This window comes from Gobio gobio (genome assembly GCF_949357685.1).
Source record: "Gobio gobio genome assembly, chromosome: 11".
NCBI lineage: Eukaryota > Metazoa > Chordata > Actinopteri > Cypriniformes > Gobionidae > Gobio > Gobio gobio.
The window spans coordinates 38633800-38653306 of record NC_137104.1 but is presented as its reverse complement, the minus strand read 5'-3'; the positions used below and the strand labels follow the sequence as shown (position 1 = coordinate 38653306).

At 36.2% G+C, this 19507-nt stretch overlaps 2 protein-coding genes across 2 annotated transcripts in view; both read right to left on the bottom strand.

Annotated features, from left to right (window-relative positions):
* LOC307134182 (uncharacterized protein) overlaps window positions 1–13415 on the bottom strand; it is a gene marked incomplete at its 3' end in the record, with an annotated part of 42708 nt that extends 29293 nt beyond the window's left edge. Inside the window, exons 1-6 of the mRNA XM_079829716.1 lie at window positions 12985–13415; window positions 2732–3034; window positions 1190–1350; window positions 1006–1084; window positions 536–713; window positions 199–419 (exon numbers count right to left, since the gene is read on the bottom strand). Coding sequence (XP_079685842.1) covers window positions 199–419; window positions 536–713; window positions 1006–1084; window positions 1190–1350; window positions 2732–3034; window positions 12985–13240 — 1198 coding nt within the window. The 5' untranslated portion in view covers window positions 13241–13415. The remainder of the gene's footprint in view (window positions 1–198; window positions 420–535; window positions 714–1005; window positions 1085–1189; window positions 1351–2731; window positions 3035–12984) is intronic.
* LOC307133598 (craniofacial development protein 2-like) overlaps window positions 1–19507 on the bottom strand; it is a 1416430-nt gene that overhangs the window by 1293276 nt on the left and 103647 nt on the right. The gene's annotated exons all lie outside the window — the stretch shown is intronic.

Sequence of the window (19507 nt, the reverse complement as noted above, 5' to 3'; positions counted from 1 at the left end):
CTCTGAATTGTCAATACCCCTCTCAAAATGCTTACTACGGATACGAAAACGCAGAAAATCAATCCCATTCTGAATTTTTTTTATGATACGAAAGTTTCGGAGGCAGTGTGTAAACATGATTGACACAACGTGAGGCCGTATTTGGACGATAATTTTGGACTTTGGAAAGTTTTAGGCAGGGTTGAATTTATGACTCACCCATGAACCTGAATGCAATGATGAAGAGTATTGTGAGGAGAATGAAGCCAGTGTTCCAAACCCAGATGTTTTTATCAATGGCCGAAACTCCCAGGAAGACAAAGATCATTGTCTCAGAGCCGTTGGCCAACACCTTCAGGGAATAACGTAATGTTGTGACCGATTTCTCATCCATGTTGGCGTTGACATACTTCTGACAGCAGACACCACAGAAAGTGATCCTGGTATGCACAAAACCACAGTCAAATTATTGTAAACCCTATTAGGAATTGTTTTCATTCATTTGCTCCTTTACTTTATTCATCTGCATTCATCAGGAAAACAATGTGTTCCTTACGAAAGTATAGCAGAGAGGGAGAGCATCTCAGCCGTCAAGTAAGACAGGTAGCCAAGAACAATGATGAAGCCGGCTTCGATGACCTGGACGTTCTTGGTGATCCTGGTCAGCATGGAAATCAGAACGGCAAACACAACGCCAAGAAACGAGCCTCCAAATGCCACCACAAAGAACGAAACTAGGAGAGCATAAAAGTGTGTTGTGAGGGGCTCTATCAGGGTTATTATCATTAGCTAAAATATAAAAAAACATTCATTACTTGAAATAAAATAAAAATTCACTGAAATATAAAAAAACGTAAATTTCAAATAGTTGGCAAGGCAACATTTCTCATTTTAGTTCCTAAAATAACTGCATCAATTGGCTCAATTTGTGACAAGATCTACCGTTATCCATTACGGAACAGCAGAAAACAGTCGTATTTTCACTAGTGATCAAAGAGTTTTGGATCCCAAGGTCTTTGTCCATACCTATTCCTTTGATAATCTCTGCAGCATTGATCTTTGGGCCTCCCAGAGACACAAATGCATCAAACACATTATAAAGCACCTGTGACGGAGAGAACGAGAGAGAGGCATTATATTAGATGCAATAGCCATCAAATAGTCTAAATTTGTAAATGAACAGGTCAAGCTGTGAAAAACTAAGACTCACCACTGTGACGCCATCATTGAGCAATGACTCTCCAAACACCAGGATGTAGAGCACTTCATTCACATGTACTTCCTCAAACACGGCAATCACAGCCACTGGGTCCACCGCGGACATCAGAGCACCAAACAACAGGAACTGCAGAGCACCGATGTTCAAGTTCCCTGAGGGTTAGCCAAATTGTTCGGTTATTAATTGTCACTCTCTCTCATATACAGTTGCAAAAAAACAGTAAGTGAACGGCTTGAAGAATCTGTGAAAATGTGAATAATTTTAACAAAATAAGAGAGATCATACAAAATGCAGTATTTTTTATTTAGTACTGTCCTGAATGAGATATTTAACATAAAAAATTTTTTACATATAGTCCACAAGCTGAATTTATTCAAATGTTGAATAAAACGGGGCGTTCCAAAGTTTATGAACCCTTGAATCTTAATACTGTGAGTCGTTCTCTGGATGATCCACGGTGATTTTTGTGTTTGGTGATGCTTGTTCTTTGTCCTGAGCAGTTAAATGTTCTTCAGAAAAATTCTCCAGGTCCTGCAAATTCTTCAATTTTCCAGCATCTTTTGCATATTTGAACCCTCTCCAGCAGTGACTGTATGATTTTAAGATCCATATTTTCACACTGAGGACAATTGAGGGACTCAAACACAACTATTAAAAAAGATTCAAACATTCACTGATGCGTTAAGAGCCGGGGGGTGAAAACTTTTGAACAGGATAAAGATGTCAAAATTTCTCTTATTTTGTTTAAATATCTAATTTTATTCATTTAGTAATGCCCTTCGGAAGCAATAGAAGATACCTGCATGTTTCCCGGAAGACAAATTAAGTGCAACCTTGATCTTCAAATTCAAAAAAGTTTTCACCCCCCGGCTCATCGTGTTTCCTTCTGGAGCATCCATGAATGTTTGAACCTTTTTTAACAGTTGTGTTTGAGTCCCTCAATTGTCCTCAATGTGAAAGGATGGATCTCAAAATCATACAGTCCCTGCTGGAAAGGGTTCAAATATGCAAAAGATGCTGGAAAACTGAAGAATTTGCAGGTCCTGGTGGATTTTTCTGAAGAACACTGGGCAGTTTAACTGCTCAGGACAAAAAAGGGACTCAAGAACAACCATCACAAAATAAAAACAAAAACGCTGTGGATCATTGAAACACAGTATCAAGAATCAAGGGTTCATAAACTTTTCAACGGGGTCATTTTTATAAATTCAGCAATTTTTTTGTCTTGTGGACTATATGTAAAAAAAAAAAAATGATGTCAAATATCTTATTCAGGACAAATAACATGTAAAAATTATTCACATTTTCACAGATTCTGCAAACGGTTCAAATACTTTTTCTTGCAACTGTATGTCTTCTCACTAAGGCTGCATTTATTCATTTATTTCATCAAAAATACCGTTAACAGTAATATTGTAAACTATTATTATTACAATTTAAAATAACAGTTTATTTTATCATTTCTGTAATTTATTTATTATTCTGTATATTTTAAAATGTAATTTATTCTTTTAGTTTCAGTCTTAGATTTACCCATTGCACCCCCTTCATAGCAAGCCCATAAAGCAACGCCCACTGTGCCCGCATTCCAACACGTTCCAATAATGGCATGGACAAGAATGGCACCCAGGTTGCTGAAGAATAGTTTGTTTGGCATGCAGTAACTTGCATCCAAGACGATCTGGGGCAGCAAGTAGTAGAAGAAATTGACGGGGATCAGTTTGAAAGTCTGTGCCTTGTCTGCTCCCCAGACGATTCCTCCCAAAATTAAGCCCATCATGATGAGAAGACCACTCTCTGGGATCACACTGGTGAAACTGTGGTTTAGTTCACACACTAGAAAAGAGAAAAGAGGTAGAGAAACAGATGATGACAAGCTGAATGACTCCAGTCTTCAGTGTCACATGATCCTTCAGAAATCATTCTAATATGTTGATTTGTTGCTGAAGAAACATTCCATATTATTATCAGTGTTGTGCTCCATAATATTTTTGTGGGAACTGTGATACATTTTTATTTGAAGGATTCTTTGATGTGATAACATCATAAATGTATTTTACCTGTCACTTTAATCAATTTAATGTATCCTTGCTGTATAAAACCCAAACCTTTATTTGAGTGATTCTTCAACTTATATTTGTAATACACGTTTCAACGTTTTATTTTTCATATGAATCACATATAACCCACAGTGTAAAAGTTGCTGCCTTAAATTAAGTATAAATTAACTTGGATATTTATGTCATTTCAACTTAAATTACATATAAACTGACTTAAAAAATGAGTTGGATCTTAAAAAATGTCTTAATGAGTAAAATGTAAGCAATGTAAGAACATAAGTAGTCATAACTTATTGATCATATACTTTCAGTCTTAAAGGGATAGTTCATCCAAAAATGAACTATCCCTTTAACTATTGTGTGAAAATATTATTAAATGGTCTGTATTTATGATTAATTGTAATTAACCTTAGGATTCTGCCATTTTTAAATTGTCTTTTCCAGCACAGAATTTCATCAAACTCAATACATACTTTCCAGTGTACTTGAAATGTCAATGTGATGGAAATCTTTTATAGAAAAATTACAAAATGTGATGCGAGTCATTGTTAGTAGAAACTAAATAAACTAGTGAGCGAGTAAAAGGTCTAAAAGTCCACTGGGCCAAAAAGTTGAAGAAACACATTTTAAGCATATTACGCTCACTTTGTCAAATCAACAATAAACAACTGAAACAATCAAAACCGGAACTTTGTGTTTCATGTGATCAGTTACTTAAAATGAGCTAAAAATTAAGCTGTGCCACTGATTGGTGTTTCATCTTCTTCCACAGGATGGGAAGTTAGAGGTGAATTGCGCACTCATCCTGCTCAATGTTTAAGGTAGGTAAGTTAATATAGTGAGGCTAAACATATTTTCTATCTTGTGCACCAGTCTGTCATTCTGATCAGATTGCTTGTGTCTTGTAAAGAGCATGTCACTTCACCTAAGATGGAGCTGCACTCATATCTTAATCCTGATGATTTTATACTGAAATCTCAAACTTTGGAATATCTAGAGAATCTGAGCTTTATTTTATAGATTTTGCACCTTTGGTTGAGACTGGAGATTACTGGAGAAGGAGAAAAATCTGAGAAGCAGAAGACTTTCAAAACACTCCATTTGCTTACCATTTAATCACATTGGTATAGGAAAAACATGGAGAGTCCTTTCCTATGGGATCATACTGGTATACAGCATTTAAAAGATTTGCCACTGCCAGACATGACCCGTCATGCTTTCATCTCATTGAGATTATGCTTTTGAATGTCCACAATTACTGTACTTTGCATTGTTTTATAAATGCTATTATGCAACAGGATTATTTCACTTTGATGCGTGTTATTATCATGGTCCATTTAGCCGTTACGTATTTAAAGCCTGCAATTGTTTGGCCAACCAACAATTACAGACCATTAGATTTTTATGTGGAATATGTGTTTACTCTTGGGTCTGGAGTAGTTACATAGTTTAAATCCTGTCAACTGTGTGATTGGGCAATAAAGGCTGTAATGCTTAATAAACTGAGCTGGCCTAAACTAGTAAATTGTTCTGCACTTTGTTGACCCCTCTCTTGTATATATTTCTGTAACTACTAAATACACCCATTGTTAAAAATGGTCAGGAAAGTTACAGCTTCAGGGGGACGTTCACATCCATTATGCTTTGGGTGACCTTGACTTTTTACGAGTGCGCCTAAAATGATTTAACAATCGTGAATACTAAAATAGAAATCTGAAGTAATGATTGATGCAGTTCTTTCTCAATGTCTCAAATCATTGTCGACCTGTACGATGAGCGTGGTACATCATGCCCTGTGATTATGAATACATTTATGCTGCTTCTTTGACGCATGCTGCGATTGTTGCAATGCACACTTTAACTAAGGGACACGTTAATCTTTTTAAATGGCATAATGTCCTCTGTTACCCTCTCTTATACCCAAAGAATTAAATGCAATTATTAACTGTAAACAAGGATTTTTATAATTAAAAAGGTAGGTACTGCCTTTATGTCACTGTGTGGACGGCAGGAAATGATGGGGTGAACAAGACAGAACAGAATGGGAATATTGCGAGCTAGACTCTAACATAAATTGTCCACACGAGAACCAATTATTTAATTAGTTTAGAGACAGTATTAATGACAACATGCAGTTAAAACAGCTCTTAAACTAATTTTAAGTGTGTATTGGTTGTGTTAGTGTAAAAGTAAAGTAAAAAAAATAGACATTAAACTTTAGACTATTGCAGTAATGGAAAAACAGTGGCCTGGTTTCACAGACAGGGCTTAAATTAAGACAGGATTAGGCCTTAGTTCAATTAGGGCATTTTAGTATCTTTTGTAAACATGGCTTAGAAAAAAAACACTTATCTTGAGACAACATAATGGCATTATCATATTTTAAGCAGGGCTGTAACCACCATAGGCATTGAGTGGGACAAGTATACAGTAGGTTATAATTGGAAATGGCCAAATTGTCTCCCCCAATATTTTCTTAGTGTTGTTTTCCCTTACGTTCCGCTCTGGGGTGCGTTTCCCAAAAGTATCGTTAGCCAACTATGGTCGCAAGTTCCGTCGTTATCAGAATAGTTCAACGAGTCGGTGTTTCCTGAAACCCTCGTTCCAACGAACATTCGCAAAAAGCATCGCAAACTTGTGTGGTTGCAACGACAGCTCTCGACCTGTTGTTAGAAGCATAGTTTCTTGTTTGCATGACATGTGGGCTTAATAAATCCTAATCTTGAGCAAAATAAGCAAGCTGACTTTCAGTGCAAGATATATTTTATTTCAAATGCATAGAAATATAATTTACGTCTTTTAGTTTGTCAAGCACCGTTTTTGAAGAGTGCGCATGTGCGGACGTGCAAGAACGAGCCTATGATTGAATCTGTAAATAAAGCAAAATAACTGCGAAAAATTAGTCCTCAGGTGCCATGTCCATAATATATAACAAAAAATCTAGCATAAATTCGATCTCAAACTAATTAATTAAAAGCAGTTATTACTCCACCACCTGCGTCACATCATTAACGTGGTTGAACGACAGATTTGCGTCAATGCGGTCGTTGTACGGGAAACACACCCCTGTTTGTTGACAGATTGTTTAAAAAGTTACATTTTTAGGCTGGTCTGTCTGAGCATATCTATGTGACTGAGCGCTAACAGTGGTGCTCGTCAATGTCAAAATGATGGCTAATCAGATCAAATAAGGCGGGAAGACGAGTGTGAATTCCAACCATAGACCGTAAAAAAATATGGACGACGCGACTTCATTGACTTCTGCTGACCATAGTTGAAGCTTTCATAGGCCCGCACACGGCGCTGACATCTTGGGACCGAGTCTGCGCAGTAGCGATCTCGGGACTGGAGTTGCGCAGTAGAGAACAGGAAGTAGAGGCGCGATTATCAAAAGCCCGCCCACACTCTCGCAGATGCAGAACAGTTCATTATGTTTGTGTGAAATAAACAGTTATGGAAATGTAGAAATTAAAGCTAAAGCTCCAATCTCCTCCCAAAAATCCCGAAAAAAGTCTGTTAGTGCCTCAGTGACAACTTCACTCAGAGAAGCCGTCAAATTCAGCTGTCAATCATGACGTCACACCCCCCGTTTTTATAGCATCAAATAACTCACTAAAACTAAACTTATTTAAAAAACGAACACTTGAAATGTAATTATCGTAATAAAAACTGCCTAAAATGACAGAAACCATCTTTAGGAAACAATTATTTGAAGTGTAATTGAATTGTTTAGTGTGTCTCGCGCCCATTCAAATACATGGAGGGGTGGGGTTTAGGAGCTATACTGGGACCAACCACCAGGGGGCGATCGAGGAGCGGAAGCCTCAATTTCTGACAGGAGCGCTGCAGGCTTGATTCCAACGCGCCGCTTTTTTTACTTTTTACAGTGAAAGAGTGCGTGCATGATAAGATTTAAGTAGCTAAACATTTAAAGGTCCCGTTCTTCGTGTTTTTTTGAAGCTTTGATTGTGTTTACAGTGTGCAATATAACATGTGTTCATGTTTCGCGTGTAAAAAAACACAGTATTTTTCACACAATGTACTTATCTGTGTACCGCTGTTTCCACTGTCCTAAAAACGGCTGGTGATTTCCCTGTTCTATAAAGTCCCTCCTTCAGAAACACGCAACGAGTTCTGATTGTGCCAGTGCTTACCGTGTTGTAATTCGACCACAGCTTAGCGCACGTGCCAGCAGTTCCTGTGTTGTGATTCGACAGCAGCTTAGCGCATGTTGGAAAGGTCACGCCTCTTAACGTAGAGATGTATGCGTTCAATAATCTCTACAGCGTCCCTGGGAAAGCCAAACAAAGGTGATTTGACTCCTGGATGAAAATAACAGCGTCTCGACGACATGGCGATAAACACACTCAACGCAACAGTTCCTTTTCTCCATGCGACCGTCCGCTTCTCCACATGGGACAGCAACAAGACCGCGCGTTTTCGCGTTTCTTTGTGGGCGGAGGTTAGTCTGTTCTACTGCTCTACTGACGTAATTATAGCAGGAAGTACCAGGATGTAGTCCAAGCCAGCCGTTCGCTGTAGGCTTTGAAAGGGAACTTCTGTTAAATAAAATATCTCGCTTGGCATTGAACTTTGAGCTTTATAATTTTACAGGTATTATTTATGCTCTAACAGCAACATTACACACTAACTAAAGTTTGAACAATGGGATCATGCGGAATGGGACCTTTAATATTTGACCACTGTTTTACGATGGATATGTTTAACGACCTACAGTAACATACAGTGATGAAAACTACTCAACTTTTTTAATGTACCGGTAATTTCGCCATTTGGAATTGAAAATATGCTATCGTTTAAATGATTATGGAATGTAACGAGACAAGAAACATTTTTGACATATTAGACATACAAACAAGAGTGAATGTGTGCATATTTTTAAAATAAAATATTATTTGCAAAAAGTTTAGGCTATAATTAGTCCAGGATTAGTCCTTCTTTTACCATTCTTATTTTTTTTATTCCCTTAAATCCCTTTAATGATTTAATTTCTTTAAAGGGATAGTTCACCCAAAAATGAAAATTAGCCCATGATTTACTCACCCTCAAGTCATCCTAGGTCATCCTACAAGTCATCCTACAATCGGAGTTATATTCAAAAAAAGTCCTGGCTCTTCCAAGCTTTATAATGGCAGTTACTTCATTTTTGAAGTCCATAAAAGTGTATCTATCCATCATATAACTGCTCCGCACTGCTCCCTTTAATAAAGGCCTTCTGAAGCAAAGTGGCGCATTTGTGAAGAAAAATAAAAAAAATTTAAACATTACAGACTAAAATAACTAGCTTCCGGCTGTCAGCGGAATGCAAGTCGATTTACGGTGAAGGAGTGACCCTTGAACCCTTGACACATGCGTATAGACGAATGCAGAAGCGCAGAGGATAGAGCAAAAAAAAACACCGGTCATGTGTTGACGAGAAATAAAACAAGATTTTAAAGAGAAATGGTGGAGGATTCTATAAGAGGAGAGGGGCTTGAGTTTGTTGCCCACCCCTACCCACGAAAGGCGTCAAAGCTTGCGATGCTCCTGTATATCGCGTCAGGGGATTAGCGCAAGTCGACTTGCGTACCGCTGACCGCCGAAAGCTAGTTTTTTTAGTCTATAAAGTTTTAAATATGGATATTTTTCTTACACAAACACGCCACTTCGTTTCAGAAGGCCTTTATTAACCCCCAGAGTTATAATGGATAGATGCACTTTTATGGACTTTAAAAACTAACCAAAAGGTCACTGCCATTATAAAGCTTGAAAGACCCAGGGCTTTTTTAATATAACGATTTTATACGTCTGAAACAATGTCATATACACCTAGGATGACTTGAGGGTGAGTAAATCATGGGCTAATTTTTATTTTTGGGTGAACTATCCCTTTAAATAAAAAGACCACCTCTCCCCCTAAAAAAATACTTTGGTCCCCCCCATGTTCAAGACATGGTTACGACCTTGATTTTATGATTTGTCAGTTCAAGTTGCTTTCAGTTAAAACAGCTCAAACATACATTTTAAAGAAAAAATGTTTCTTACACAAACGCGCCACTTCGCTTCAGAAGGCCTTTATTAAAGGGAGCAGTGTAGAGCAGTTATATGATGGATAGATTTAGTCTGGGACTAGGCTTAAGCCTCGTCTGTAAAACCGAGGAATGTGTTCATGTAAAGTCTCAGACTTATTTTAAACGTCATGCACTAAAGCTGAACTAACACTGTGCCTTTGAGGAAAGTCAAAGTTTCAGGTGGGCCATTAATAATTTAATGTAGTACATAATTAACTAGCAGTAAGGTATTGTTTCAACACTATAATTTCTCAGAGAGTAGTTCACTCCAGCTTTGCCCATGATTGCCAATGCAGTGTTACAGATCATGTCCTGCAACTAAATCTGAATTATTTGCTCCTTGCCAACAGGCAATTACCAGAGTCTTTGTGAGTTTATGAACATGGGATCTTTGCACATGCAGAATATGAATGTATAACTGCAGGTCACGTTGACATGAAACACAAAGAATACAGATAGCTCTCACCTTCAGACTTTAACATTATGTTGTGAGTTAGAATTAGCGCTGTTCGTTTATGAAACATTTTAATCTTAATTTATTACATGATATGCACAAAGAGCTAATCACAAAAATCAATATCTGCTGAAACAAAAAAAATTAAAATAATTATTGAAAAGACATTTAAAAAAATGTGACCAGTCAATATATTGTTTGTTTTATTTTTAAATGATTTAATATAACCCTATCATTGGCCTACATTCAACAGCAAACATTTTGCAGTTGAGTTTGTGAAACTGGTAACACTTTACATTCATTAGATAACATTAATTAACTACTTTAGTTAACATGAACTACAAATGAACAATAATTCTACAGCGTTTATTAATCTTAGTTAATGTTAATTTCAACATTTATTAATATTATTAAAACGTACAAACAATGAACAGTTGGATTTTTATCAACTAACATTAACAAAGATGTTTTGTTCATTGTTAGATAATGTTATTTAATACATTAAAGGGTTAGTTCACCCAAAAACTAACCCTTTGACCAATGTTAACAAATGAGACTTTAATTTGAAGTTAGTTAGTCATCATTTATTTTGTCTGTGAGTTATTATAAGACATAAACAAGATAAACAGGGTTTTACTTTTTTACAGGTGCCAAAATCAGTGTAAGTTAGTTGTGCTTTTTATTGGTGTCTTTTCTTTAGCTGTTTATTCTGTTATTGGATGAAAGTACTAAAAACATATAGACCACACATATTGTAAAAAAAGTTGTTTTGTGGTTGATAATTTTAAATCCTTTTTCTGTCTCTAAATCATTCAGCCTATCTCGCATCTTGACTCATCAAAACTTGACTCATCTCCTTAAACCCAACCTTACCACTGTGCTCTTTGTATTTTTTCGCTAATTTCTTGTACATTCGGTCTCCTTTTAAATCTGTCATTTTTCACACATGAACATCTCTGGTCACTTGCTGTCATTTTATGCCAGTACCAAAAGCAAAATCTTCACCCAATAAGTTCTTTGTTATGTTTCAACAAGACCATTCAAACTCTGCCATTCAAATCCCTTAATACCACCTACGCCTACTTCTACACCTGATCTTACACCCATTCAGTGGAGCACTGCACTCTTAGTGGCGCTTTGTTTGTGTTGCGTGCTTCTGGGTCCATCCAAAAAAGTACAACACAACTCAATCACTCTAGTAAAAAACATGAATGTAAATGGCAGGGAATTCCATTTACACTTTAAAAAATGCTGGGTTGTTTCAACCCATGTTTGGGTCAAATATGGACAAACCTAACCGTTTACATTTTATAATTCAATTTTTAAACCCAACGATTTGGTTTGTCCATATTTGACCCAAACATGGGTTGAAACAACCCAGCATTTTTTAGAGTGCATTAATCTGCAGTTTCTCCATGAAGCCTCTAAGTGGCAGTCTGAAACTGATTCCTGAGTATCTGAGTAACTGTTCGGTTTGGAGAAATCCACCTTCTGAATCATCCAAATATGTCTAGCTTTTATAAGAGGAAAGCATCCCTTAAAAAAAAGCCAGTGATCTTTTATCCATTGTGCTTTATCTTTGTGGCAGCATTTAATAGAAAAACAAATTGACTGATAACTGAGAAGAGGATGGAGGAGAGCAAACGCTGTAAAAACTTTAGGCGAGAAATGTCCCTGCCTTCCCCATTACTATGAGAATACATGCTCCATTGTGTCTTTTAGCTGGTTTCATTGTGTATTCATACCAAAAGACAAAAGCTGTTGTTCACCCCTTTTTTTTCTAATAAAATAATATGGTTGCATTTAATTTTACAGTACGTGCACTTTCAATGTACTTACAGTGTACTTACCAAGAAAGTACTGAGTAATATAAGGTAACAACATGGGTTAAGGTTAGGTTTGGGGGTAGGTTCAGGACTAGTAGTAAATTGTAATTACTACAATAAGTGTGCGAAACAGGACTGTAAAATAAAGTGCTACCAGTAAATATTGAACTGATTTCCAATCAGTTTCTGTTATACACTGCTATAAGAAATGATTTGGTAAAACTTTACAATAAGGTTTAAATTAAGGTTGATGCATTATGTATCATGAACTAACAATAAACTACGAATTTGGAAACACTTTATTTTGATAGTCCACTTTAAACATACTAACCCTAACTCTATACTCTAATTCTAATGAAAGTTGACATGTTGCAAATTAATGAGAGTTAGTTGACAAAGTTAGTTACACTGTCAAAAATTATATGATCAGTAAGTAAAATATAGACTCAAAATAGGTTAAATAACTTTTAACATAATTTTTTTAAGTTATACAACATTCAACTAATTTGTAAGTCAGTTTAATTTAAGTTGAAAGGACTTAATCTAAGTTGGTTGGACTTAAAAATGTATGGCAGCAACTTTTTTACAGTGTAGTGGGATGCCTAAAGTGGAATGTCAAAATAAAGTGTAACAACAAGTTTAATACCATTCATTAATCTAGATTTACATTCATTTTTAAATATTTGTTAAATTATTTGTTCATATCTATGTTATTTTATATAACTTGAAATGTTAATGTATTCATTTATGTAGAAAGGACCATTAACAAAGATAAACTCTAACCGTAAAAGTGCTATTTATTGTTATTTCATGTTAGTTATTGCATCAAAGTATTAAATCAGTAAAGAAAGATGCTTGCTTCGTATTTGTCGAGACTGGTCTGGCGTAAAAAGACTGTGATTTTTGCTATCATATTGTATGGGCTTTATTTAAGTAAAGGAACTTGAGAGTTCCTCTGTAATCCTATATTACAGATATCAGATAACCTATTTGATTCCCATTTGACAATAAAGATTGTCAGTGGTACTGTAATGGCATTCAGTGGGAGTAAATTTCCCTTCTAAATTTTCAGAATTAAAAACTCAATCAGTGAACAGGCAACATCACAATTCAGACTGCCAGATGGGGTGGAAAAAATATCTGCATTATCCGGGAAAGAATGTTCACAAAGTACACCTTAAAACACCCTTTACCGAACATTTAAGCAAACCTTAACTCAACCTGCATTCCTCCAGTTGGATTTTGCTTAGTCAGCTTCAGAGTCGAATCGTATGTACAAACATTATTACGGTGGATTCTTATTTTCTTTCGCTATTTGTAATATACTAAGATTGTAGATGAAAAAAGATCAATGTGGTAATGGAGCTTGGCTTACCTAATTTACAGAGCCAGCAGGTCAATATCCATAGGGCCACCAGGTATGGCGTTTCTACATGATGCCATTTCCAGATGACAATAGGCAATGTAGTGATGCCCGTAGTATCATTGGTTGTGGTTTCAGGGGCTGATGATTTTGAAGAATAGCTATGGCCTTCCTCAGCACTATCTACTTCTAAGGCTGCAACCTTGCATGGTGTACTGAAAACTATCAGTAATGCTAGAAGAAGTGCAAACTGTCGTAGAAACGCCATAGCAGACAATGCCTACTTGCATTAATTAGCTCTCTTTGATGTTGTACTGATGCAGTCAATCCTGAATCCTGGCCTTTCTAAGCGGCTCTTGTCAAAAGGTGTCTTTCTCCTCGCTCTGTCAGTCTGAGATTGACTCTGACCTGTATATGGTGTCCATTCCTTCTCTTATTGTCCCACCTTTTACAAAATAAAGATTCACTTTTGAGGAAGTCTGTGGCCCCTCCCTGTTGTCTCTCACAGGTGTGTACTTATTTGTGACGGATTCATCTGAAGGATTTGTACAACAGGTTTATTTATTGAAGGAGGCGGGTTCAAACACCTTGCCAAGATTCAGATGATAACAGAGGTCCATACATATGGCAAATACACAGTTAAACCATTGTCCAATAAATATCAGATTGTCTTGAAAGCTCCTGTGCACATACAGTGGCCGAGAGTGATGTCCGGAGGGTGTATTTGTTTTTAATGACTTGACAAGTTTGATTAAACCATTAAAATATGAGGAAAATGTTTTATGTAATATTTTATGCAAAACTTGGTTAATACAGCTACAGGTTTTATTTTACTATGCAAAAAATCTATAGAAACAAAAAATCTCACAGGAAAAAGCATACATTGACTACAACATGATCAGTTATTAATATTTCATTCTTTTTTGTTTTTACAAGTGTTCATAATTTATTTGTATTAGAGCCTGGCCAAAAATTATGGCAATGTTTCATTGTGTTATCACAAAACAAAACAAAAAACAATCGTTTCCTAGCACAACTGCGTAATATGATTATAAAATCTTAACAACATGTTACAAATATTTGAATAAAGATTGAAGATCTCAATTTTCCTTTTGCCACTACTGCACGCCTGAGTTAATTTTTTTCTTCTCAGTTTTATCGCTTAGATTATTTATTCATTTGACCTTTATGATTCTGTACGTCATATTGCGTTGAACCAAGAATGTGATGTAAAATACATTTCTAATTTTCTGTCAGAATTTTTTTTTAAAGAATTTTGATCTGTATTTTTGTCTTGCTTTCAAGTAAAAATATCTAAACATCCTTCGAATGAGAAGTTTACTGCGTCAGAAAATTGGCTAATTATTTAGTTTTTTGTTTACTTTTTCTTCTTTTAAGCATAAACCTCCTAAAAATGTGTTAGATACTTTAAGAATGTTAAGAAAAATGTATTTGACATATTATCTGAAAAAAGCCGTAACAAAATTTTGCTCCAAACTTATTTTTTATATTTAAAGATATTTTGGGGATATTTTTTTTGTACTTTTTTTGCAGTAAATACATTTAAAAGATCTTAAGAAGCTTGTTTTTATTTCTATAATTTGTCTGTTTATATAATGCAATCATTGAATTAACAGTGGTTGCATTATAACAATGGCAGGGGCCCCGACGTGAGCTGATTTCACAATATTACAGTTATTAGTGAGACAGTTCATGATTTGGACCCCTGGAAATAGAAATGATTACATTATTATGGGCAGTTCATATTTCATTTGTTTGTGTTTGAGGTAAAAACCACCTTCTGTCCTCATAACACCGGAAGAGACTTCAATGACTGTATGGCCTCCATAACCCCCATGGATCATTGTTTATAGGACTCTGTGTGCTATCAGAAATTCATACTCACTATCTGTCCCTGAGTTAGTCTTCTAACCTGTTTTACAATGAATCTTTCGAGAAAGACAGATTCCAGAGAAATATTATTGATTAATGTATTGACCTCCTTTGAAGAATTCTATGAATATAGGTCACAAAATTTAAAAGTATGTCTTAATCGTGTTTCATTTAAGACCAGTACACACAGTTTCCCCACTGTTCGTGCCACTGTATTTACCTTTTGAAAACAGCATAATTTTAATACAACCCAAATGCAAATCGCAAAGTCAAATTTTGAATCATACCCACCTACACTATATTGCCAAAAGTTTTGGGACGTCTGGCTTTACATGAACTTTAATGGCCTCCCATTCTTAATCCGTAGAGTTTAATATGGAGTTTGCCCACCCGTTGCAGCTATAACAGCTTCAACTCTTCTGGAAAGGCTTTCCACAAGGTTTAGGAGTGTTTTTATTGGAATTATTTTCCATTCTTCTAGAAGCACATTTGTAAGGTCAGGCACTGATGTTGGATGAGAAGGCCTGGCCTGGCCCATGTCTTGGTACGGTGAAGCATTAAGAGTTCCTTTCACTGAAACTAAAGGGCCAAGCCCAACCCCTGAAAAACAACCCCCCCACACCATAACCCCCCCCTCCACCAAACTTTACACTTGGCACAATGCAGTCAGGCAAGTACCGTTCTCCTGGCAACCACCAAACCCAGACTCGTCCTTCGGATTGCCAGAGAAGCGTGATTGGTCACTCCAGAGAACACGTCTCCACTGCTCTGGAGTCCAGTGGCTTTACACCACTGCATCCAACGCTTTGCATTGCACTTGGTGATGTAAGGCTTGGATGCAGCTTCTCGGCCATGGAAACCCATTCCATGAAGGCCCCCGCTCTGTGATTTTACGTGGCCTACCACTTTGTGGCTGAGTTACTATATATTTGTACCTCGTGTTATTGTTTTATTCAATTCCTTTTATTATTTGTATTAAAATATATTTATTAAATTAGGGCTATTTATTTAAAAACCCTCCCATCCACTCCATAGATGTGTATATTAACCCTTAAAACACAAACTAATGTAATGTGTAATTCAATGTACAGGTAAAATTCCTTCAAATTTATATAGTACGTTGAGCCTTTACAGTGTATTTTAAAACTTTGAGGAAGTCATAATTTACACTATAATGGCTTCGCTTCTGTCCCTAAACCACTATTTTTCTGAATACACAATTCAGATTTGTCCATAAAGAATAGAAATCCAAAATTCATAGACAAAACTAATATAATGGTCTATCCATCAATGCAAAAGTGCTTTGTAATGAGTTGCAGTGTCATCTTTCCACCTCAAAAGGAAGTACCAAGAGGGATTCCAAGAGTTCAGGGTTTACAGAGGTTGTGGTTTGGCTATGATATGGAGGTAGAAAACATTTACAGAATCAATATGGCTAAAGGGTAATATCACATGTTGTTCCATGCTGGTTCAGATGCTTTGAGGACGTCATCTTTGCGTGGTTTGCACTACAATGCCTTATACAATAAATATTAATTTTATCTTGCAACGAAAGCATAAAGATGCAGTCCTTGTTTGTGGCATCCTCCCATTTGTTTTGTTTGTTCCAGACAACATTTGTGTACACCATAAAACAGACAGTATTGTCTGCATTGGTTTTTGTTTTTAATATAGAGGAATTCTTTTATTAAACATTTAAGAGAGGTAATGCGTTCCTTTTGACAGTCCGCCGAGTTTGTGATACTGCAACCCGTAGGAAAGCAGACAAACCTCAAGGCTTGTTTCAGTTTAGCTTTAAAAAAAACTAAACAAGGGAATATGAAATGTTAAAAACTATACATAAAACGTTGTCATGCCCATAATTCTGAGACCTCACATACTCAACAAAACAAAAGAAGCCCTCTATCTCTGTCTTTAGAGATACCAGCAGACTCCCCATGCACTCTGAGCGTATGTCTTTCAGCCCATGTTTGAAGGTGGAACACACTGTATTATTTAGACTTTACAGGCCTCATGAAACTGGTTGTGTCACAGGAACGAGGGCATGTCCATTAACAAGCCTCCTGAGTGGCTTGCTAATATTTACTGTTACCAGTGAAGGACTTCTCAGCTAACAGGAAAGTACTTTTTACAGCTAATTTAGAAGAAGGTCAGAATACCATAAACCTGTATTGACCTGTATTTACATGGGGACACACCCGTTATGTGTGTGTTACTGTAAAATCAATCAGTGGTGCAATCAAACTGTTGTACGGTAAAACACTGTTTCTGTCAATTCAACTTTGGTCTTCTAGTTTTAGGATCCAATCTGGATTTGGCACTTTAAAGTTAGAAAACACTGAGGACTGTTCGCTTTGATGGGATTATAAAAGGATGACTCACAAGGATGAGTAGTGTATCACTTTAGCAGAAATTTCCCTCCCTTAATGTTCTCAAAAATACATGAGCGTACAAATCCTGTGTTTTCAAAGAACAAATGTGCATTTATTCTGCATCTTTTTAATTTCAATTACATTTTATGAATGAAACAGCTATAACATGTTAAACAAAAAGTATAATGCAATCAAGACATTCTCCTTATAAAACATTTTTGGCATGAAGTATTTTTCAAATTGAGTCAAAAACCCAAGGGTTCTATAGTCCCACTGAACCTTTTTTCTAGACTAAAAATGAACAGTTTTGTTTTAATGTAAATTAATTGTGTGTGTAATTTAAGGTCAAGCAGGACATTTTCCTGGATCAACATCCGTAGTTGTGAATGTATTCGAACTAGTCAATGTTGTGCACACCTTCACTGAAGGAAAAATAATAATAATTAGCTTTAAAAATACTTTGTACTTTTTAAAAATCTTTGTAAAAAAAAAATCAACTTGGTCTCTGATGTTTCTCCTGTGAATCTTAAGAATTTAAACACATCATCACTAGAAATGTTTTATTTCTATTCCTTTTTAATTCCACTATTTGACATTTTTTAAATCTTATCTCAATCAGGACATTTTAATTTGTGATACAAACTTGAGCAGAATGTCATTCACTGGGAATGTTTTGGTGATGTATTTAAGATGAGAAAATGTTTTAAAAGTGACAACTTGTAGATGAAAACGCATACAAGAGTGTGACATGTTGGGGTGAATCAGACGAGTGAAGTTTACACAATAAAGCATGTTGTGGCAATAGTGTCATAGTAGAACTATGGGTAGTCAATTTGTTACATGAAAGCTGACCTCACTCCTTTTCTTGGAAATCATGAAAGTTAATTTGAATTAATACTGCACTCTCTAGTCTAACTAAATATATACTAAAGTCTGGGGTCGGTGAGATTTTGCTGAAAAAATTATTTAATGCATTTATTTGCTCAAAAATGCAGTAAAAACAGTTACATTTTGAACTATTATTACAATTTTAAATTCCTGTTTTCTATTTTAATATATCTTAAAATGTAATTTATTCCTGTGATGGCAAAGCTGAATTTTCAGCATCATTACTCCAATCTTCAGTGTCACATGAATATGCTGGTTTGATGCTCAAGACACAATTCTTACTATCAATGTTGAAAACAGTGCTGCTTGATAATTTTTGTGGAAACCGTGATGTGTTTTTTCAAAAGAACAGCATTTATTTGAACTTTTATTTTTTATATATGATTTTTTTTATATATATATATATATATATATATATATATATATATATATATATATATATATATATATATATATATATATATATATACACTCATCTAAAGGATTATTAGGAACACCATACTAATACTGTGTTTGACCCCCTTTCACCTTCAGAACTGCCTTAATTCTACGTGGCATTGATTCAACAAGGTGCTGAAAGCATTCTTTAGAAATGTTGGCCCATATTGATAGGATAGCATCTTGCAGTTGATGGAGATTTGTGGGATGCACCTCCAGGGGACGAAGCTCCCGTTCCACCACATCCCAAAGATGCTCTATTGGGTTGAGATCTGGTGATTGTGGGGGCCATTTTAGTACAGTGAACTCATTGTCATGTTCAAGGAACCAATTTGAAATGATTGGAGCTTTGTGACATGGTGCATTATCCTGCTGGAAGTAGCCATCAGAGGATGGGTACATGGTGGTCATAAAGGGATGGACAAGGTCAGAAACAATGCTCAGGTAGGCCGTGGCATTTAAACGATGCACAATTGGCACTAAGGTGTGCCAGGAAAACATCCCCCACACCATTACACCACCACCACCAGCCTGCACAGTGGTAACAAGGCATGATGGATCCATCTTCTCATTCCGTTTATGCCAAATTCTGACTCTACCATCTGAATGTCTCAACAGAAATCGAGACTCATCAGACCAGGCAACATTTTTCTAGTCTTCAACTGTCCAATTTTGGTGAGCTCGTGCAAATTGTAGCCTCTTCTTCCTTTTTGTTGTGGAGATGAGTGGTATCCGGTGGGGTCTTCTGCTGTTGCAGCCCATCCGCCTCAAGGTTGTGCGTGTTGTGGCTTCACAAATGCTTTGCTGCATACCTCGGTTGTAACGAGTGGTTATTTCAGTCAAAGTTGCTCTTTTATCAGCTTGCATAAGTCGGCCCATTCTCCTCTGACCTCTAGCATCAACAAGGCATTTTCGCCCACAGGACTGCCGCATACTGGATGTTT